The sequence below is a fragment of the Schistocerca gregaria genome, chromosome 2, assembly GCF_023897955.1.
Source record: "Schistocerca gregaria isolate iqSchGreg1 chromosome 2, iqSchGreg1.2, whole genome shotgun sequence".
NCBI classification, from domain to species: domain Eukaryota; kingdom Metazoa; phylum Arthropoda; class Insecta; order Orthoptera; family Acrididae; genus Schistocerca; species Schistocerca gregaria.
The window spans coordinates 624,322,420-624,345,272 of record NC_064921.1 but is presented as its reverse complement, the minus strand read 5'-3'; the positions used below and the strand labels follow the sequence as shown (position 1 = coordinate 624,345,272).

The window sequence follows — 22,853 nt, the reverse complement described above, 5'->3', positions numbered from 1 at the left end:
ACTAATATCTAATACAGTTTCAATACAAATTTTAAATACAGTTACAAAAATCCCCCCCATGAACCATGGACCTTGCCGTTGGTGGGGAGGCTTGCGTGCCTCAGCGATACAGATGGCCGTACCGTAGGTGCAACCACAACGGAGGGGTATCTGTTGAGAGGCCAGACAAATGTGTGGTTCCTGAAGAGGGGCAGCAGCCTTTTCAGTAGTTGCAGGGGCAACAGTCTGGATGATTGACTGATCTGGCCTTGCAACATTAACCAAAACGGCCTTGCTGTGCTGGTACTGCGAACGGCTGAAAGCAAGGGGAAACTACAGCCGTAATTTTTCCCGAGGACATGCAGCTTTACTGTATGATTAAATGATGATGGCATCCTCTTGGGTAAAATATTCCGGAGGTAAAATAGTCCCCCATTCGGATCTCCGGGCGGGGACTACTCAGGAGGATGTCGTTATCAGGAGAAAGAAAACTGGCGTTCTACGGATCGGAGCGTGGAATGTCAGATCCCTTAATCGGGCAGGTAGGTTAGAAAATTTAAAAAGGGAAATGGATAGGTTAAAGTTAGATATAGTGGGAATTAGTGAAGTTCGGTGGCAGGAGGAACAAGACTTCTCGTCAGGTGACTACAGGGTTATAAACACAAAATCAAATAGGGGTAATGCAGGAGTAGGTTTAATAATGAATAGGAAAATAGGAATGCGGGTAAGCTACTACAAACAGCATAGTGAACGCATTATTGTGGCCAAGATAGATACGAAGCCCACACCTACTACAGTAGTACAAGTTTATATGCCAACTAGCTCTGCAGATGATGAAGAAATTGAAGAAATGTACGATGAAATAAAAGAAATTATTCAGATAGTGAAGGGAGACGAAAATTTAATAGTAATGGGTGACTGGAATTCGAGTGTAGGAAAAGGGAGAGAAGGAAACATAGGTGAATATGGATTGGGGCTAAGAAATGAAAGAGGAAGCCGCCTAGTAGAATTTTGCACAGAGCACAACTTAATCATAGCTAACACTTGGTTTAAGAATCATGAAAGAAGGTTGTATACGTGGAAGAACCCTGGAGATACTAAAAGGTATCAGATAGATTATATAATGGTAAGACAGAGATTTAGGAACCAGGTTTTAAGTTGTAAGACATTTCCAGGGGCAGATGTGGACTCTGACCACAATCTGTTGGTTATGACCTGTAGATTAAAACTGAAGAAACTGCAAAAATGTGGGAAATTAAGGAGATGGGACCTGGATAAACTGAAGGAACCAGTGGTTGTACAGAGTTTCAGAGAGAGCATAAGGGAACAATTGACAGGAATAGGGGAAAGAAACACAGTAGAAGAAGAATGGGTAGCTCTGAGGGATGTAGTAGTGAAGGCAGCAGAGGATAAAGTAGGTACAAAGACGAGGGCTGCTAGAAATCCTTGGGTAACAGAAGAAATATTGAATTTAATTGATGAAAGGAGAAAATATAAAAGTGCAGTAAATGAAGCAGGCAAAAAGGAATACAAACGTCTCAAAAATGAGATCGACAGGAAGTGCAAAATGGCTAAACAGGGATGGCTAGAGGACAAATGTAAGGATGTAGAAGCTTATCTCACTAGGGGTAAGATAGATACTGCCTACAGGAAAATTAAAGAGACCTTTGGAGAGAAGAGAACCACGTGTATGAATATCAAGAGCTCAGATGGCAGCCCAGTTCTAAGCAAAGAAGGGAAGGCAGAAAGGTGGAAGGAGTATATAGAAGGTTTATACAAGGGCGATGTACTTGAGGACAATATTATGGAAATAGAAGAGGATGTAGATGAAGACGAAATGGGAGATACGATACTGCGTGACGAGTTTGACAGAGCACTGAAAGACCTGAGTCGAAACAAGGCCCCCGGAGTAGACAACATTCCATTAGAACTACTGACGGCCTTGGGAGAGCCAGTCATGACAAAACTCTACCAGCTGGTGAGCAAGATGTATGAGACAGGCGAAATACCCTCAGACTTCAAGAAGAATATAATAATTCCAATCCCAAAGAAAGCAGGTGCTGACAGATGTGAAAATTACCGAACTATCAGTTTAATAAGCCACGGCTGCAAAATACTAACGCGAATTCTTTACAGACGAATGGAAAAACTGGTAGATGCAGACCTCGGGGAGGATCAGTTTGGATTCCGTCGAAATGTTGGAACACGTGAGGCAATACTGACCTTACGACTTATCTTAGAAGAAAGATTAAGAAAAGGCAAACCTACGTTTCTAGCATTTGTAGACTTAGAGAAAGCTTTTGACAATGTTGACTGGAATACTCTTTTTCAAATTCTAAAGGTGGCAGGGGTAAAATACAGGGAGCGAAAGGCTATTTATAATTTGTACAGAAACCAGATGGCAGTAATAAGAGTCGAGGGGCATGAAAGGGAAGCAGTGGTTGGGAAAGGAGTGAGACAGGGTTGTAGCCTCTCCCCGATGTTATTCAATCTGTATATTGAGCAAGCAGTAAAGGAAACAAAAGAAAAATTTGGAGTAGGTATTAAAATTCATGGAGACGAAGTAAAAACTTTGAGGTTCGCCGATGACATTGTAATTCTGTCAGAGACGGCAAAGGACTTGGAAGAGCAGTTGAACGGAATGGACAGTGTCTTGAAAGGAGGATATAAGATGAACATTAACAAAAGCAAAACGAGGATAATGGAATGTAGTCATATTAAATCGGGTGATGCTGAGGGAATTAGATTAGGAAATGAGACACTTAAAGTAGTAAAGGAGTTTTGCTATTTAGGAAGTAAAATAACTGATGATGGTCGAAGTAGAGAGGATATAAAATGGAGACTGGCAATGGCAAGGAAAGCGTTTCTGAAGAAGAGACATTTGTTAACATCGAATATAGATTTATGTATCAGGAAGTCGTTTCTGAAAGTATTTGTTTGGAGTGTAGCCATGTATGGAAGTGAAACATGGACGATAACTAGTTTGGACAAGAAGAGAATAGAAGCTTTCAAAATGTGGTGCTACAGAAGAATACTGAAGATAAGGTGGATAGATCACGTAACTAATGAGGAGGTATTGAATAGGATTGGGGAGAAGAGAAGTTTGTGGCACAACTTGACTAGAAGAAGGGATCGGTTGGTAGGACATGTTTTGAGGCATCAAGGGATCACAAATTTAGCATTGGAGGGCAGCGTGGAGGGTAAAAATCGTAGAGGGAGACCGAGAGATGAGTACACTAAGCAGATTCAGAAGGATGTAGGTTGCAGTAGGTACTGGGAGATGAAGCAGCTTGCACAGGATAGAGTAGCATGGAGAGCTGCATCAAACCAGTCTCAGGACTGAAGACAACAACAACAACAACAACAGTTACAAAAATGGTTGGCACAAATGAAATAATAAGCAACAGAGTAGAATGGATAGAATTAAAGTATATTTTAATTTATGAATTAATCAATTTCCCTATCTGTGACAGTGAAACAATTATTGTCATTCTTGTACATGGGCACCAAGTAATGCTTCAGAGGAGGGAGAAGCAGACAGGAACTCACAAATCAAAAAGTCAAGATGGAGTAAAAAATGTGACCTTTTTTGTTAGCTAATTATGAGTGCCGATCAGAACATAGTGCCTCCTATTTTCTTTCTTTTTTGCCTTCATTTAATTGGTGATGTATTGGCTATGAATTTGGGTCACTTCTGCAAATCTTCTTCAGCTCACCCTAGTAATGGCATCCTACATCAACCAATGGCAACACTGTTTAAGTTTAGAAAATGGCTTACATTGATGTATATATAAGAAAGTGTTATGTTACTGAAATGCTTACTGCAGAAGGAGAAATGCTCAACCACATTTGTGAAAGGCTGGAGAAGGTGAATAGAGATGCTATAGTGGTTGTCAGCACCATCAGACAATGGGTTAATCACTGTAGAGAACCTGCACCACACACACACAGTTGGCTGATGCAACACAGAGCAGCCAGTGACAGCAGTGACTTCACAAAATGCCAGTGTCAACTAAATCCTTCATGATGACTGCCTGGCAAAAAACAAATGAACTGGGTTGCCAGTTATCCATGGCCATTATTAAAAAACTGGACCCTTCAAATTTGTGCATGCTGGCTACCAAAAATGTTGATTGATCTGAATAAACACGAAAAGTAATTGTGTCCAATCTGCTGCTGTGCTTAAATGTGGAGGGTGAGGAGATTTGGGTGAAAATTGTGACTGGAGGTGAGGTTTGGTTTTTTTTTTTACCTGCCTGAGGAAACAGAGCTAATTTTTTTTATTGTGCAGGTGTACTTGCTCTTATTTCAAAGTAAAAAAAAATATGGAGAAGGAACGTGAATTTCTTAAAAAGTGACTAGTGCATGTTGTAGTTGTTATCCTGTTTGGCATTTACTTTTCTTGTAAAACAACAAAAAAAAAAAAAGGTAGGAGACGTTACTTATGGGTGACTCTTGTAAAATGAAGTAGGTAATTTTGCCAGTCATTGCTGAAAATAGATTATTCAAAGAGGAAGAATACAAACCAAGCAGTAAATACACTGTGACACTTCTGGTCATAAACTGTGTAACCATAAAATTTGAAAGCAGGTAGTGTACATAGAAAAACAGGTAAAAACTAAAAATGAAAGGGGTTTTCTTGTTACAGAATGGAAATTAATAATTGGAAAGTGCAGTTCATCTTTTTTCACTGTGAAAACAAGCTTAGACTAATTACAGCACAGAGGCCTTTAAGCAGGCATTCTTCTCTTGCTCTATACAGTACCATGCTAAATACCCTCTGCCATGCACTTCACAGTAATTTTCAGAGCGTGTATGGAGCTGTAGAAAGGGACAAAAATACAACAATCTGTCTAAAAACTGTTTAACTTTTTAGTCACACAACATGCACCAGCAGTGGCATTGACTTAAAATTCCAGTCGTTCTTATAAGATGATGTATCAGGTAAGGGGTTAGTCTTGGCAGAACAAAAAACATGCACTCTCTAAAAAGCACTAGTTGTTCCAATTTAATGGTATATAAGTTGGGCCATTATTGTATCAAGTCGATGAAAGTGGCTATTTTCTGATCTACTCAAACTTGGTGTAGTGATGCTGCTTGACAGAAGCAGAGGAAGGGATATAATATTGCACAATGTGTCCATATAAATGCTTCCAGACTTTCAAAATTATTTAAAAGAATAGTGAAGGGCACAGTTTGTGGAAACATCATTTGAAATATCTTACTGCATAATCTGCAGATGGGGTCTTGTAAAGGGTCCTTCACAACATATTCAATCATCTCTAATGAAATTCTGGATAAACTAAACTTCAGAAGGTACGCAGCAGAGATTTTTCTGAGACTTTGCTAAGGCAGTTGACTGTGTAAAATCTAACATTACTGAAAAAAAGAGCTTAACTTAGTATGACATTATATTTTAACAGGAAACAAATATTTTTCAAGTAGATTCAAGTAGAAAAATGAATTAAGAACCGAGTAAGATTAAACATGGAGTTCTTCATTTTTTGACTTTTTATTTTCTTAGGTTACATTAGCAACATGCCAAGAAGGCAAAATAATTGTGTGCTAATGATGAAAGTACCTTGATCAAGTGATCCAACTCAGTAGTGGGGTGCAACAGAGGTAATAATGAAATAAATATATAAAGGTTTCACATCAACAGTTAAGTCTGCTGCTTTTTATTCTAAAGCAAATGCTACACAGTTTTAGACAATAAACTCAATAGAACTGTGTATGTAATTAATTTTAATGGGCAGAAAATTGATGCTTTCCACCAAGTCCTAGTTTTTTACTGTATTTGTAGACTGATATGTTCTTCTCATACTTTATACATTTGACTGTTACATGGAATAATATTTTGGGAAAATACTGCAAGGACTCGATAAAGGTGTGCTACAAAAGTGAGCAGATTTGTAAAATATTAACAAGACATCTTGTAGGTGTTGTTTAAAGATACTCATGATATTTACAGTTAAATACATTATAACACTGTTCATATAATAATAGAATAATATTTTTGGACAAATGGTAACATTCATAATCTTGAGCTAGAAGCAGAGCTTACACAAAGCTGTAAAACTGACAAAAATATAAGTTTACACTGCCTGTATTAACATCTACATGATTCCTTTCAACATAAAACAGGACATTTATAACTCACATGTGTTCAGAAAGAAATTGAATGTGTTGCTCATTGGTTGATCCCTATCAGGCACTGTAAACAGGGGTAGGTATATTTTAGAACTAAATTAAAAATACCTTTTTAGTTGTACCTGAAAGCAGGTTCTACCTGAAAATAGTCTAAACAACTATTATCTATATGTATAAGAGCTTCCACAATTAAAGATGTACATTTCATATTGTATCTGTGGCACATTAAAAGTACGTCTGTTGCACATAGTGATATGTTATGCTGCACCTTCAAGGAAACAATTTTTACTCAGGACAAATGAATAATATTAAATTTTATCTGCCAAAAATGGTTTTATATTATGCTTTTCCTTAAAGGAATACAGAAGAAAAACTTTATCACCTTTGAGAATTTTACATATATTCAGTGTAATCCAACAAAGTAATTAGTTAGCTGAATGACAAGAAGTACAAGGTAGTAATAAAGTAGGTCACAGAATGAATTAGTTATTTAATACAGTCTGTCGTTTATTTATATTCATTGATATAAGAAATTTGGGTCATGCTTCTGGAACTCTTGAGCTGAATAAAATTGTTTGTTTTTTCGCCCATTTTGCGACAATTTTAAATTTGTTTAATGGTATTATGTAGGCACTAAAGCTATTTGTTGAAATAGATAAGACTTAAGATGTTTGTAGCTGTTATCGGTTATTTCCGCCTAGCATAAGGAATGTTAATTCAGTGCCTAATTGCATTGACCTCCTTAGATCAAACATACTTGGTTTCTTTATCAAAGACAAGCAGTTATACATGCAAAGAACTATATTATGTTCAGTTGTTTGAAATAGTCTCTACATGTTTTGTGTGTGCTTAGTCCTACAATGCAGCTGATTACTTTCTTTTATCATTTAAACACAAATATTTGGCCTCCAATGTTGCTGCATACTAAAAGTAGTCTTCCATGACTCAAGAGAAAATGGAATAATGCAAATCATGTTTATACAAGTAGTAATTCTTCACTGACACCAGCTTCTTAGCTTTCCTTTAATGCACATAATTTTCCTTTATGCGCAAATCAGCTTAGCTTTTGTTTTATGTGCTAAATAGTTTTTCACCATGACTGAACAGTCAAACTGGATATGATTTATTCAGTTTTACTATCATTTTTCTGTTGTGCAGTTGTGTGAAACCAGTTGTACTCTCTCTCCATCACTACCACCACACTGTTGCACATTTTCAAAGTTGGTATCACATGTGATAAGTATTATCATCTCCATACAGTACTGCCTGAAATAGCACAACTGTGGGTACATCATTTATGTAAATAATGAATAGTACAGATCTGAGAGCAGATCCTTAAAGTACATTCTTTGTAACAGGAGGGCAATGTGAGTTGCTTATTTATCTTCATTAACTGCAACAGTTGACTGTATTATGCAGAGTGCATTCTCTCCTACTCCTTAGTGATATATAATGGAAAACCATATCAAATACTTACTTCAGGCACAACAGCAGTGCACGGATTCTTTCATATTTCCAAAACTGCTATATGATATGCTCTCAACCACTTCAACTGTAGAAAGGCTGGACCTGAACGTATGTGGTAAGGAGCTAAGTATATTAACAATGTTGGCTTCTGCAGTTATACATGCAGCAATCATTTTTTTTATATTAGGCATATAGGTGAAAGTGATATAGGTTGAAAGTTATCGAGAGATACACCACCTCTCCTATTAACTGGTTTGAATAGAAATGTCTTTAAACATTATAACAACAAAGATGTTCTGGGCCTGTAAGCAAGTTGAAATTTGGAGGATCAATTGGAAGAATACAAATGTGTTGTAAAACATACTTAGCAAAGTGATTGGCAAGCACTGAAATGTGAAATTAGAATGACCTGCAATAGTTCTGTAACTGTATTATGTTACGTAGCTATGAGAACAAATTTAGTTGGCTCCAAAATCTTGCTGGCAAATAAAACTAGAGCAAAATCGACACTGATGTGAGTTTTTAATACCCCCTCCATCTAAGTCAAAAAGCCAGTGTCAATGAATGTGGCCAGGACTATAAAATGTATCATACAGTAACAAGTTTTGAAGAAATTGGTCATGAAGACTGAAAAAGCATTTCCTTACAGAGAAAAAGGAACACACATTAAATATATTTTCAGAATATATGTGATTACAGGTATAAGTTTAGTTCCCCAGGATTAGTTATTTTCATATCCTGCAAACATATCATCTTCCTTTCCCTTTACAATTCGTTGCCCTGTGATTCATTTTAAGCGAATCATAGTCTACATGCAGAGCATATTATATAATATGCACGCTGTTACAGATGGTACATGTAGGTATTGGTTTAAGATGTTTCCGCCCTTTCATGAATTTGAAAGAACTGTAAATTTTTACTGTGTGTAATGTTTTTGTTAAATGTTCGTGTAAAAGTTTGGGACTTGTAAGTCAGTTATGCAATTGCTAAAATAACCACCGATAAATTACGATGGGCAACATGATTTCGTAAATATGAAAGCGCATTTGTTCTTTGTGAGATGTTTTTCATGTAGGGAAGAAAAATCGACTGGCTTGTATGTTCTTCATGCAGAATTAAATAAATAGATTGCTTCATTTCAGTCCTCAATATTGAAACTCTGTAAACCATTTCCTGGCTTACGACGGATGTACAATATTAACAATAGTGTTCATTTGCGACACGGATTATTTTCAGATGGGACCGTTAAACCATTGAACTTTAATCCAAAACGAAGACCAAGAAGACAAGACTGGCCCGGTGAACTGGTAGAAAATGGCATGTTTTACTTTGCGAAATCTGAGTTCATACGTCGTGGGTTACTTCAGGGAGGAAGGTTTGCCCCAGTCAAATCTGTTAGTGCCGATAGACTGTCCTGCGCATTGTGCTCCGTGTTAAATATGATTTCTGTTTCTAGATGTGGTGTCGTTGAAATCCCACAAAATTACAGCCTTGAAATAAACACACGTTTCGATTTAGAAGTGGCGCAACTACATCTGGCCAGTCACTTGTTAATATGAGTGAGGTGTCAACATGGCGACAGATTTAGCAGTAGGTTAGTACACACATTAGTTTTGTTTGTTTATTAGTTTTATTGCGGTAGCTATCAAACTGTGATTTGGTGTTAGATTAATATTTCAATGATCTGAGTAAATGTTGATATACGACAGTTAAATAATCGTTATTATAGCTTGTAATTGTCAACCTTGCGTGTTGTAAACAAGCTCATCTGACATGATTTCATGACGTAAACCACCTATTTGACAGGTTGTGTGCCGCCTTACTACCGAGAAGTGTATGATACCTGCGCCCCGTCAACAAGTCATGTAACGAAGGACGTTTTCACCAAACTTCTTGTAAAATCGGAGCTTCCTTCACAAACGCTGAGCCAGGTGAGAACCAAATACTGTACAGTGCGTATCAAGTAAAAATGTTGTAGCTGATGAGTTGTCAAAGATGAAAGACTTTCCATGTGACAGTGCACGCGATTCCTTATCATAGCGCATAAACACTTTGAATTTTTAAATTTCGATTTACATTTACCGCCAGCTGCTGAGCCACTCACAACGCTGCACAATTCTTCGTTGTCAACCCGTAGACAGAAACATAGGTCGATAGTACATAATTAGAAACATCCCATCCGACAGAACTTTTTTTTTCCTTCGCCTTATTTTTTAATAGCTTTATCAATGTTAATAATCTATTTTCTTGTTTAGAATAACATTTTTGTTCTTTTCATATGAAACATCAAATTGAGTATTATTTATTTATTCAAAATCAACTGAGGTTATTATACAAATATTGTGCTCTATTGTTACTAAAGACTAATATTGTAACTGTTTGTGGAAACCAGTGTAAATCGATTTCTGATTGCACATATTGTGCACACTTTCCTGCTATAGTCCAGACATATTGGCTTGTTGCACTGTATACACTTACAGGAAGATGTAGACTCACAGCAGGTCTTCCTCTTCTCAAGTTTATCACTTGGAACTTTACCATCTCCTCTAGCAATAGATTCCTCTTCATGGATATCACAGTGCAAATTGCAAATGGTGAGCTGTTGTCTAATGTGTGGTTCTATTAGAGAATGGGACATTGCTTCAATGAACCTTATCCTTTTAACAGTAGGGTTTTGTCAAAGGCATCAATAAACTATGAAACTGTTTACACAAATTGTGTTTATAAGTGTGTAAAAAAGAGCTAATGGCCGTCTCTAACATCTCATATGGGAAGAGTACAGGAGACACTTAAGGTCTGGAAGGTATGCCCCATCTTTTGTCTTATTATAACAGATAATTTCTGGCTTCCTCTTGTAAGGATTCATCACGATGTCGTGTATAGAAGTTACCAGAGCTTTATTCCTTATGAGAACAACTGGCAAAAAAGTAACAGGTAAACCTTTTGCAAAACCATAGAGAATTGTGCAAACTGGTCTAGAGTTACCAGACTTGAATTATGATGGAATAACAGTATGATTGATTTTCTTGGTTCTGCCAAGTCTTTCCCAGTTCTTCTACCAGCACCATGGATGTAAATCAGTTATTCGTAGTGACATTTCTGTTTGAACCTTCAGTAGGCTTGCACAGGTGTACTGTTGCTTGAGTGGGTTTCAAAAGTTTCTTTTCATATACATTTAGTCCAATGCCATCGCCGTCTTTTTCAGTATAAATGTGAGTCTTGGAAAGGTATGAACAAAATGAGTCGACCACATGTTATACCTTGACCCATATTTGCTGGGTTTCTTTGGCATACACATGCAAAATCCACAACTCCATCTGAAAGAAACAGGCATTTTGTCAGCTGTCATATTCTCATTAAGGGAATACATCTGGTGGGAATTATATATGAACTTGTTGAATATTTCTGAGATGGCACCTTGCACAGTCAGTTTGTTTTCTGACCTCATGTGTGGTAGAATCATCAGACTGTAGGCAGTTGGTCAGTATTTCAAGCTGTTTGACAAACATCATTGCTCTAAATATCAGTCTTCCAGTAAGGTCCTTGGCAAACAGAGAGAGCACATTTTCATGTCCAAATTTGAAAATGGATGTGAACAGTAGCACACCAGTCTGAGCATAAATTTCTACAGAATCAGTGAGATGATAATTAGATTGGTTTGTTGCATCTTTCAGGTTGGTTCTCATGGAGAAAATTTTGCTGTTTGTATGTAAAACAGTACTCTCAATAACAGCTTGTTCAAACACGCACTCCCAAATTGCACGAATTTTTTGGATTACGTAAGTCAGAAGCTTTGTTAGTAAGTCCAGGCAATTGTCTCACTATGTTATACCACCACCACCACGACTCTCACTTACTATCAGTCATTTATCTTCCTTTTTTTCTTCTCTGATCATCTTCTGTCACATTGGTAATTATAAAGTCAGAATCAGCTGCAGAGTAATCATTTTACATCTTGGATTCATCACTACTGTCCTGCAACCACTCTGAAAGTTTCTTCTCAAAATTGCCATATCTGCACTGCATTTTCTCACATATTTAGCTCTTGTTAGTTGCAAGTGTACTCGAAAGCATTATCCATCACGGCATCTTCTAAAACATTAAAAAAACACCAAAAAATGGGTAATAGAAAAATAAATTACATATAATGTGAAACATCAGACCTGTACATTTTACAACATTAATGCATATCTAACAATGAGAAGCCACAAACTGAACTGCAATGCTTCTGTTGCATATATGATTTGACCGTGAGAAGGTACTGTGGAGAGTGTAGAGGCAAACAGAACAGTGTTGCCACAGGACTAATTTAAGAAGCTGTAGAGGTCCCTCAGACCAATGTTTCAGTTTAAAGCCAATGACTCGCCTAACATTTGAGAAGGAAAAGGCATGTAATTGGTGAAATATGGTAATACACCTGTATCATTCCACCCAAGCTGATACCTATCCTGTGTCTATAGTTCGATATAAATTGTTTGTTTTGTACAGCAAATATGATAAAACAGTATGGCATAGTCATTCCATAAATTCAAATACCTTTTTTTTTTTTTGCTGCAAAAAAAAGCATTTGAATTTATTATTATTATTTAAATTGTGTGTGTGTGTGTGTGTGTGTGTGTGTGTGTGTGTGTGTGTGTGTGTGTGTGTGTGTCTGCATGCTGTGGAAAATGGTCACACAGGCTAACCTTTTATATGGAATATTTTTGTTGGAAGTTGCATTATTGGTACAACATTTCTATAGTAACAGTGAATGTTATCACTTACTGATATAATGTGTATGCAAAAGTGTATTTACCTCCCTTGCCCCTAGCTTTTGATGATATCTTTCTGCGTTTGGCAATGATTTGAAGCAAGGAATATGATAAATTTCAAAGGGTCGACAGAAGCATCCGATCTCACGCCTCGGCTTTCACCCGTGACGTAAGGGTGTTGTGGTGTGTGACGTCATGATGGCGCGGAGTTTGGTTTGTGAGTGTGGCGTGTTTGTAGATGTCGTTGTGTTGTGGTTTGTTGTGCCCTCTGGTGGTATGTTTAGGGTTATCGTTTGTTTGGTATATTGGGCTCAGTTTGATGTTGCTCTATGGCGAGTGCTGCTTGCGTATTTTTGAAGCGGAATTTGTATCAGTGAGTTAACGGTTTTGTGTGAAGGTTAATATAGTGATGATTGCCATACATCGGATGGTTTTGTTATTTAGTTTAATCGGTTGCGGTTTTTTGTTGTGGAATGGACATGAAAGACAAAATCAATAGTTCTCGGTTGAGGGCTATGATGGGGGACACAGCTTTAGAGCTGTGTAAAGTTCCTACAGCTTTTTGGCTTAATTGCCGAGGTGGTGAAGTGCAGTGTGTGCCATGAACCAATGAAATTGGTTAAAGTTCCGGCCTCTCGGACCACGAACGGTTATATGTGGCGCTGTCGCAAAGATGACATATGGTGCTCCATACAGCGCAGTACCTGGTTCGAGAAGTCTAGGTTGGGCATGCGCGAGATTGTGCTCGTTACATATTATTTTTGTTATAGATCCCCACAGAGTTTTTGCATGCATGAGACTGGTGTGAGTGAGAGGAGCGTTTTAGATTGGTATTCCTTTTTTCGTGAAGTGTGTTCGGAATTTATTAAGTACAGGGGTAAGTTGGGGGAGCATGGGGTTGTTGTGGAGGTGGATGAGACACAGTTTGGGAAGAGGAAGTATGGGAGGGGGAAGTCTGTGGCTGGTCTTTGGGTGTGGGGGGGGGGCTGTTGTTTCGGGGGGGGGGGGGTGTTTTTAGGGTTGTGGAAGGGAGGTCCAAGGCTGAATTAGTGGGGTTAATTGAGGAATATATAGAGCCAGGGTCCACAATAGTTTCTGATGCTTTTTCTTCTTATAGGGGGTTGGGTGAGAGGGGATTTAATCATTTAGTAGTGAACCATGGTTTAGAGTTTAAGAATTATGAGACAGGGGCTTGTACTATTACGATAGAGGGGATGTGGGGGGCGGTTAAGTTAGTTCTTGGGAAGGGGGAAGAGGCGCTCTTCCAACCTTCAGTCTCATTTAGATGAGTACTGTTGGTGGAAGAGTGTCCCAGAGGGCTATTGTATTGTTTGGGTTTTCTTAAGGGCTGTGGGTAAAATGTATAGGCCGAAACTTGTTAGTTAGGGTGGTCTTGGTAGGTGGGTGTGGGGCTGTGGCTGAGGGTGGGGTGGGTGGTTTATTTTGTTGTATAGTATTTGTTAAGGTGGGGGGGAGAGTGGGAGTGTGTTTGTTTTTTGTTTTAGTTGTGGAGGATCTATTTTGTTGAAGTTTTTGTTGAGTTGTAGTGTGTGATTGAAATTTTTTTATGTTGCATTTGGTTTTTGTGTTTCTTATTTTGGGGTCAGGAAGAGAGGTTGGGTGGGGGGTTGAGGTGTGGGTGGGTTGAGTTTTTGTTTTGGTTTAGTATTTTTTCATTGGTTTGCATGTTTGCACGTGTGTGTGTGTTTGTGTGTGTGTGTGTGTGTGTGTGTGTGTGTGTGTGTGTGTGTGTGTGTGTGTGGTGGCCAATCTAGTTTGTGGGGCTGGAACTTTCTTGTGGTAAGTTCTCATTTTTGTTTTGTTTTTGGTGTGTGTTGTGTATTGGGGTATAGGGAAGTGTTTCATTGAAATTTGTGGCTGTGAAGGTTGGTATTGGTATTGGGAGATGTTTTTGAGTTACATAGGTCAAGGGTATTGGTTGATCCTAATTTATGGGATCGGGTGCTGCTGTAGATCTATATAGGTCAAGGGAAGTGTCCGATTCCAGATAATATTGTTTTGTGGTATTTGGTGAGTTTTGTGATGTCGATTTTTTTCATTGTTTTGCATGGTTTTGTATCGGGGTGGGTGGCTAAATTTGTTTAGATTTAGTTTCTCCCCACCCAAAAACGCCCAATTTTCCCCGCTTGTCCCATTAGAGTCATTAGGCTTTTTGTGAAACCTGTGTGTGTTTTTCGATGTATTTTCGTCTTTATGATACGTATGCAATGATTTTATATCCGCCTTATTGGAATTGTTGTTTGTGGTCGTTTCCGCCATATTTGTGACGTCATGGGTCAAAGCGGATGGATGGGATCGGACACTTCCTTATTTCCATTTCAAAAATCCTCAACCATAACAAGTAACACTGATGTGTAGCACAGCTGAAATAATGTATTCAACTCTTAAATCATTTCCCTTTTTTTAAGACAAAGAAAAGAGCCTGGTATTTTTTAGAGGAGTTAGTTTTATAGTGATAGAGATTGGATCCTACAGACTAATAAAATTGTTCACATTCTGACACAATTGAAATGGAGAATAAAATCTTTTACATGAAGCAAATGAATTAAATTCATCCTTGTAATCATTTTACAGAGGTTGTAATGTTCTACATCTTTGCACTAAATGCCACTGACACACATTTATTTAAATTTCTTGTTACATGTAGCCATAAAACAATGGATTTTGCAAATGTAATTGGATCCTCCTATTGTTCATCAGATGTAACCAAAAACTTCAGAGAAAAATCTGATTCCTAGTGTGTATGTCCTGCAGTTATACTGTCATTGTAGGATACCTTAATCATACAACAGTTCATTAGGATAATTACAGTTTTGTAAATGTTTGTTGTAGTAAGAGATTTTACAGAACAGCACTAAATGACTTCTCTAAAAATTAAATAGAACATTCAATTCATGATGGAAGTTTACTGAATCCATAGACCTAATCCGTTTGAGAATGTTCAACATGTTGAAACTGGTATTGGTGACCATGAAGCAGTTGTAACTACAGTGATTAACAAAAGTACAAATGGCAATTAAAACACATGCAAACATTTACATGGTCAACTTGGTAAAAGAGGCAGTATTGATGTATTGTAGTGAGATACTTTAAACCTCTAGGCAGGAGTGTGTAGAAGAATGTTGGCTGAAGTTCAGAAAAATGACGACCAGGAACTGGATACAATTACATGCTTAGTAGAATAATTGTTGATGATGGTATACAATCTCTGTAAAGAAACACATTAGGTGTAAAAGAAAACATAGGTATATAGACAGAAAAAGTTGTCCATAAAATGGGCGATGTGTTCGAATGTTTCTGACTTAAAGTGCGAGTGTGAATCTGGGTTATTGCGGTTTATTCCCTCAAACAACCTTCCACTTCTTTATGAGGTGACTTATTTGAAATTTGCAGCCACTCTTCTTAAATGAATAGCCAGCTGCCGGAAACCCTCTTGACTTCTTCTCCGTGAAATAATACTAGGTACAGGAATTTTTAGACTCTTTCTTTACTTATGAAATAAGTAGACATACAAACTTTGCTTTTTCTCAATTAACAATGTATTTGACTTTCATACACAATAAAACTCACGTTCAACTTATGGTTAAGTTCCTCGTACAGTCGAACGTCAGAAAGAAATTAAATTACAGTTAAAAGAAAGTTGGCTTTGATACCATAACTTTTCGTAACATAAATCAGAAAATAAGTCTTGCTTATAGCAAGGTTACCTCAAAAGTTCTTTGTCAACTGTCTTTGTTTTGATAGCAATAGTCAATGACCCAATAAGCACAGAGCAGCATATAAACTCCATGGTTATTCCTTACACACTCAATAAAACATCTATGGATTGTGTGACACGTACTTCTGTCAGTGTCGTTCGTCTGCCGCGTCTACTTTTTTCCTGTGACTGATTTAAAACCTGTACACACAAACGTGATGCACAGTAAGTAGGATTCCACCACCCCACACCCATATCCAGAATATTGTGTGTTTGAGATGGTAGAAGGCTGAGTGGTTCTAGAATTTACACAGAAATTCTTGAATCACTACATATCCCCCCCTCAGATGGAACACACAATATTTCATACATAATCATTGTGCAAATAATATCACTCATAACATCATTTCATATCTTAACATTATACATTTCTTACTCATGTTCATATACATATCTTTCCTTTTGATAACAATTCTCTGTCCTCTTCTGAACAATCTTTCGCTTATTGTTTCTCTACTCTTTTCTTATTTTACTTCGTTATTGAGACATGAACAATTACTCATGGTTTTTGTCAGCTTTACTGATATTTAGGAATTGTGTAGACTGTTTTTTCCGTAAACTTCAGATGTTGATAACACAGGCGTAATCTATTTTCTGTTCCTATCTTTTGTACTACCTTTTTCTTAGTATGTACTATTTTCATTATTTGTAGCTTGGAGGAACTCTGGACGAAATGAAAGTGTTCTTTTGACACTCATTTATTTCCAGGAAACATGATAATGCTAGTCATTCATAGAATTCACACTTCCCAGAATAGTCCCTATAAAATTTGTGACTTTTGTCACGATACTGCCCCCTTCTTTTAGGAACTTCCTTCCTTGTGGGTTGACCTTATGAGAGCACTTCCTCTTTCCTTTCTGGTAGGTACCCCTTTTATTAAACATTCCGATTTTTTAAGCCACAGATCATCCTATCTCCAATTAAGTATGCTGGCCCTTTGTACTTAGTGAATGTTGGGTATGCCCCCTTATCCTTTCTGAGTAGGCCTCATGGTTCATTACCCTAGTATACATTTCTATGTATACCAGAATTAAGTATCTTCTGGTAAAGATAGTCATCTCTTAAACTTCGCATTCATTCTTTAATCTATCATTTACTCACTAGAGTCCTTCTCTACTTACCAACTTCTATATTTTCAATAGATACTATACTACATATACTATTTATGTCCCACTATCCTTTAATTCATCAGAGTATTTATTACACTGACACTTTGTAATGATTAACATGACTAACTTCTCTCCTACTTTTGTTTTATTTCTTTGCTCATGTCTCTTATTTATCCATTGCTCATTACTACTTTATAGTTGTTTGTTATGTAGCATTTTTGTTCCATAAACTTATATGCTTTTCTCTCTCTTTGCGCATGAGTTTAGAATTGTCACTGTTCTTTGTTTATGTATACCTCTACTTATGTACATTTGATGTAGAACCATTATAGCTTCCTATATATGGGTGCATATTTCCATATGTACACACATTCCTCCTTCCCCCCCCCCCCCCCCCCCCCCTCACAACACCTGGTGGTTCTCACATCGTGACAGGCTTTGTCTTATGTAATTTACTGTTTGTACAGAAGTATGTATTTGTGTATATGTGGATGTGTGTTCATGCAATCTGATTTTTCGCCCTTCTTATCTAAAGATAAGATTTAGGTTTCTAGTAAACACGGAAATCAGGAAGGACTTTAGTGAAAGAAGTTTGTGAATATGAAAATAGGGAAAAAATAGAATGGTTCTCAAATGAGAAGTAGGAAAAGAAAATAATAGACGTGGATGGTAGGATTGAAGAAGAGAAAGAAGGTAGCCCCACAGACAGGAAACCCCCCTCTCCTAGTATCCCTACCCATCAGGTGCTTGAGTGAGATGCCCGAGGTGGTCTGGTATTAAATCGTCCCCTACAGAACAGACTTGTCACACTTTCACCCTTTAAGGTCCCCGAAGAAAATCTTAGCAACCCCTTGGAAATGGCAAATGATGAAAGATTAGGCACACTTGTTTGTGAGGGTTGTTTGAAAGGTGTGATGTGTGTTTTTTGTTTGTCATGATTTATTTCTAATCAAGCTGTGGAGCTATGGGGTATCGTCTCAGTTGTGCGACTGGATTCGTGATTTCCTGTCAGGAAGGTCGCAGATCGTAGTAATAGACGGCAAATCATCGAGTAAAACTGAAGTGATATCAGGTGTTCCCCAGGGAAGCGTCCTGGGACCTCTACTGTTCCTGATCTATATAAATGACCTGGGTGACAATCTGAGCAGTTCTCTTAGATTGTTCGCAGATGATGCTGTAATTTACCGTCTAGTAAGGTCATCCGAAGACTAGTATCAGTTGCAAAGCGATTTAGAAGAGATTGCTGTATGGTGTGTCAGGTGGCAGTTGTCGCTAAATAACGAAAAGTGTGAGATGATCCACATGAGTTCCAAAAGAAATCCATTGGAATTCGATTACTCGATAAATAGTACAATTCTCAAGGCTGTCAATTCAACTAAGTACCTGGGTGTTAAAATTACGAACAACTTCAGTTGGAAGGACCACATAGATAATATTGTCGGGAAGGCGAGCCAAAGGTTGCGTTTCATTGGCAGGACTCTTAGAAGATGCAACAAGTCCACTAAAGAGACAGCTTACACTACACTCGTTCGTCCTCTGTTAGAATATTGCTGCGCGGTGTGGGATCCTTACCAGGTGGGATTGACGGAGGACATCGAAAGGGTGCAAAAAAGGGCAGCTCGTTTTGTATTATCACGTTATAGGGGAGAGAGTGTGGCAGATATGATACACGAGTTGGGATGGAAGTCATTACAGCATAGACGTTTTTCGTTGCGGCGAGACCTTTTTACGAAATTTCAGTCACCAACTTTCTCTTCCGAATGCGAAAGTATTTTGTTGAGCCCAACCTACATAGGTAGGAATGATCATCAAAATAAAATAAGAGAAATCAGAGCTCGAACAGAAAGGTTTAAGTGTTCGTTTCTCCTGCTCGCTGTTCGGGAGTGGAATAGTAGGGAGAGAGTATGATTGTGGTTCGATGAACCCTCTGCCAAGCACTTAAATGTGAATTGCAGAGTAGTCATGTTGATGTAGATGTAAATCGTTCTTTTAGCTACAATACCCACCCCTTTCAAAATTTATACACCCCCCCCCCCCCTCTCCCCATCTACATCACATCTCATAAAGGGTATAAAATACTCCGTATAAAATAGTAAATCTATACACTATGGTATAACAGTTGTTTAGCTAGTCACATCGTATTATATTTTCCACAAATATAGTACTCTCTTCAGTTTTTTTCATCTAGAAATCACTGTTTTCCTGTGATTCTCTTAAGTTGTTCTCTATTTTATTGTCATATCTGGTTTTCTAAGCAATAAGATTACAGGATAGTTCTAGATTTTAAAGGAAAACTATTTTGGAAGAAACACTGAAGACAACTCGGGATCCGACAGTCATTATTCTGCCTGTTAACTCAGAATGTTAACGTCCCTGGGGATATGCAGTTTTACATTCTTTACATTCCTTTTCCTCTTCTGTTTGTATCTGGTACGGTTCCTCATATTTTTGGAAAAACTTATGAGTCTCTTTCTACAGAGTCGAGCTGTGGAGATGTTTTGTTGTTAGAACCAGGTCATTGACTTGGTAACTGAGGTTCCACAGCCTTTTTGTTATGCTTACTTACTCTTTGTAGTGACTTTTCAACAAAATTCTTAGAAACTCTTTCCTGCTTTACTTCATAATTGACACTAGGTTGGTCAGGCCAATTAAAACACTTAGAGTTTCTCCTATAAAAGGATTGCCTATAACATCAACCCAGTTGATAAATGGGGTAATTAATTCAGGATGAGTTCAAAGTCTTTAATTTTAGTTGCCCACGAAGTATGTTTTTCGTGGCAGTAAGTGCAACATAATTTTCCATTTTCCTTCATTACTCGTTCACACAGTTGTGATGATGAGGAATAATTGAATATTAACGCTTGTCGAATACTTTCCCTCATTAGGAATTCCCTAAATTCGTTACTCACAAATTGTGGGCCATTATCCGTAAGAAATTGTTTTGGTTTACCTACTTCTAGAAAGTATTGTTGTAAACAGTGTATAACCATTTGCGTATTTGCTCTTTTAATGGGATATAGTTTAACATATAAAACTATATTCTATTCAGCATTCTGTGACAACCAAAATATAAGATACTTCTCCCTTTCTTTGTGGAACTGGTCCAAAAAGAGCCGCTGCTGTGAGGTTGTGTAATGACTGAGGAATAATAGGATACATTTTGAATTTCACATGAGTATTATTCTCTCTTACTTTATGGCAGGTTTCACAGGCACTAATCAAAGATGCTATTTTACGACCTAGTTTCTTGAAATAATAAAACTTACTCATATGGAATATACATTTTTTGATTTCGCAGTGTCCATATCCTGTGTAAACATACCACACAAGTTCGTCTTCTATTACCTTCGGAATACATAAGCGCCAATGTTGTGATGTTACACTGTCCCTCCAAAACAATTTATGATCTATAATTTTTCCATTTTCCTAATTGATTAGGAGGTAACGAGTTCTGGAACCACATAGAAAATATTTCTGTGAAATAAGAATCATGATGGATAGTCCCTGTTGTTCTTCCTTTACAATGATGTTTGGATATTCCTCTGACATAAAATTAATGGCAAAAATAATGCCGGGCCCTTCTGTATGTTTTAGTTTTTCTAATCCTATGGATAGCCTCGATAAAGCATCAAGCACAATATTTTTAGAACCTTTTATGTATCGCATCTTAATATTGTGTTCCTGTAGGAAAAGCATCCATCGCATCAACTGACTGTGTAATAATGGACTACTCATCAGATAGGATAAAGCTTAATGATCTGTATAAATATGGATTTCTGGTCCCCATACTAGTGTCTGAAACTTTTGAATACTCCACTCAATCGCCAATAGTTCCTTTTTGGTAGCTGTGTAATTTAGTTCATGCTTATTTAGGCAACAGCTAGCAAAAGCTATGGTTTTGTGTTCTACGTTGCTTGATCCCATTATCCTTGGAAAAGTTCAGCAGCAACACCGTAATCAGATGCATCTGCCAAAAATTTAAACTCTTCGCCCATAACTGGATGATGTAATACGGGTGGCTCAACAAGCGCTCTTTTAAAGTTTTCAAATGCATCATTTGCACCTTCATCCCAAGTCCGTGGGTACTCCTTTTCTTAATAAACTCCTAAAATTCTCAGGTCATTTAACTCTTGCCCTCGTTCATACCGTTGATAGTATCCAGCCATACCTATAAATCCTTTTAATTGCCTTACATTTTTGGGGTGCAGATGTTCTTTGATAGCTTTTATGCGTTCAGTATCCAGTCTAATTCCCTTTACCCCTATAATATGACCTAAGGACTTAAGTTCTTGGCGCGAGAAAAACATTTTAGACAGCTTCAGCATGTTGTTATCAATGGAGAGATGTCTACAGACATTAAAGTAACCTCTGGCGTGCCACAGGGGAGTGTTATGGGACCATTGCTTTTCACAATATATATAAATGACCTAGTAGATAGTGTCGGAAGTTCCATGCGGCTTTTCGCGGATGATGCTGTAGTATACAGAGAAGCTGCAGCATTAGAAGAAAATTGTAGCGAAATGCAGGAAGATCTGCAGCGGATAGGCACTTGGTGTAGGGAGTGGCAACTTAACCTTAACATAGACAAATGTAATGTATTGCGAATACATAGAAAGAAGGATCCTTTATTGTATGATTATATGATGGCGTAACAAACACTGGTAGCAGTTACTTCTGTTAAATATCTGGGAGTATGCGTGCGGAACGATTTGAAATGGAATGATCATATAAAATTAATTGTTGGTAAGGCGGGTACCAGGTTGAGATTCATTGGGAGAGTCCTTAGAAAATGTAGTCCATCAACAAAGGAGGTGGCTTACAAAACACTCGTTTGACCTATACTTGAGTATTGCTCATCAATGTGGGATCCGTACCAGATCGGGTTGACGGAGGAGATAGAGAAGATCCAAAGAAGAGCGGTGCGTTTCGTCACAGGGTTATTTGGTAACCGTGATAGCATTATGAAGATGTTTAGCAAACTCAAGTGGCAGACTCTGCAAGAGAGGCGCTCTGCATTGCGGTGTAGCTCGCACGCCAGGTTTCGAGAGGGTGCGTTTCTGGATGAGGTATCGAATATATTGCTTCCCCCTACTTATACCTCCCGTGGAGATCACGAATGTAAAATTAGAGAGATTCGAGCATGCACGGAGGCTTTCAGACAGTCGTTCTTCCCGTGAACCATACTCGACTGGAACAGAAAAGGGAGGTAATGACAGTGGCACGTAAAGTGCCCTCTGCCACACACCGTTGGGTGGCTTGCGGAGTATAAATGTAGGTGTAGAACACCTTTTTCTTTAAATTTTTTCAGAGTCTTGCACAAAGTTAGACAACGGGCCTCCCAAGTAGCTGATAATATTAAGATATCGTCTATGTATTTTATCAAATCCTTCAATAAGTCTCTTCCTATTGTTTCATCTAATGCACGTATAAATACAGACACAGAGATATTAAGTCCGAATGGTAATACATTGAAATGATAAGATTTTACATCAAACAAAAAGGCTGTATACTTTTTGCATTCTGGATGTAATTTTATCTGCCAGTATCCCACAGTTAAGTCCATTGTACTAAAGAATCACACCTTTTCAAACTTGGATAACAATTCGTCGATATTAATCA

General features: G+C 37.8%; 1 protein-coding gene and 1 long non-coding RNA gene across 5 annotated transcripts in view; one reads left to right on the top strand and one right to left on the bottom strand.

Annotated features, from left to right (window-relative positions):
* LOC126334627 (sorting nexin-8-like) overlaps positions 1–22,853 on the top strand; it is a 204,016-nt gene that overhangs the window by 58,841 nt on the left and 122,322 nt on the right. For 3 of the 4 annotated variants that reach the window (XM_049997060.1, XM_049997061.1, XM_049997062.1), the window contains exon 5: positions 9,403–9,527. In XM_049997060.1, coding sequence (XP_049853017.1) covers positions 9,403–9,527 — 125 coding nt within the window. Of the gene's footprint in view, positions 1–9,102; positions 9,191–9,402; positions 9,528–22,853 lie in introns of those variants that run through there. The other variant, XM_049997063.1, reaches the window with a different exon arrangement.
* On the bottom strand, positions 5,693–9,131 carry LOC126334630 (uncharacterized). The gene is made up of 3 exons (XR_007564762.1): positions 8,006–9,131; positions 7,607–7,898; positions 5,693–7,395 (listed from the first exon to the last, which is right to left on the bottom strand). It is a non-coding gene; the product is annotated as an uncharacterized LOC126334630 (long non-coding RNA).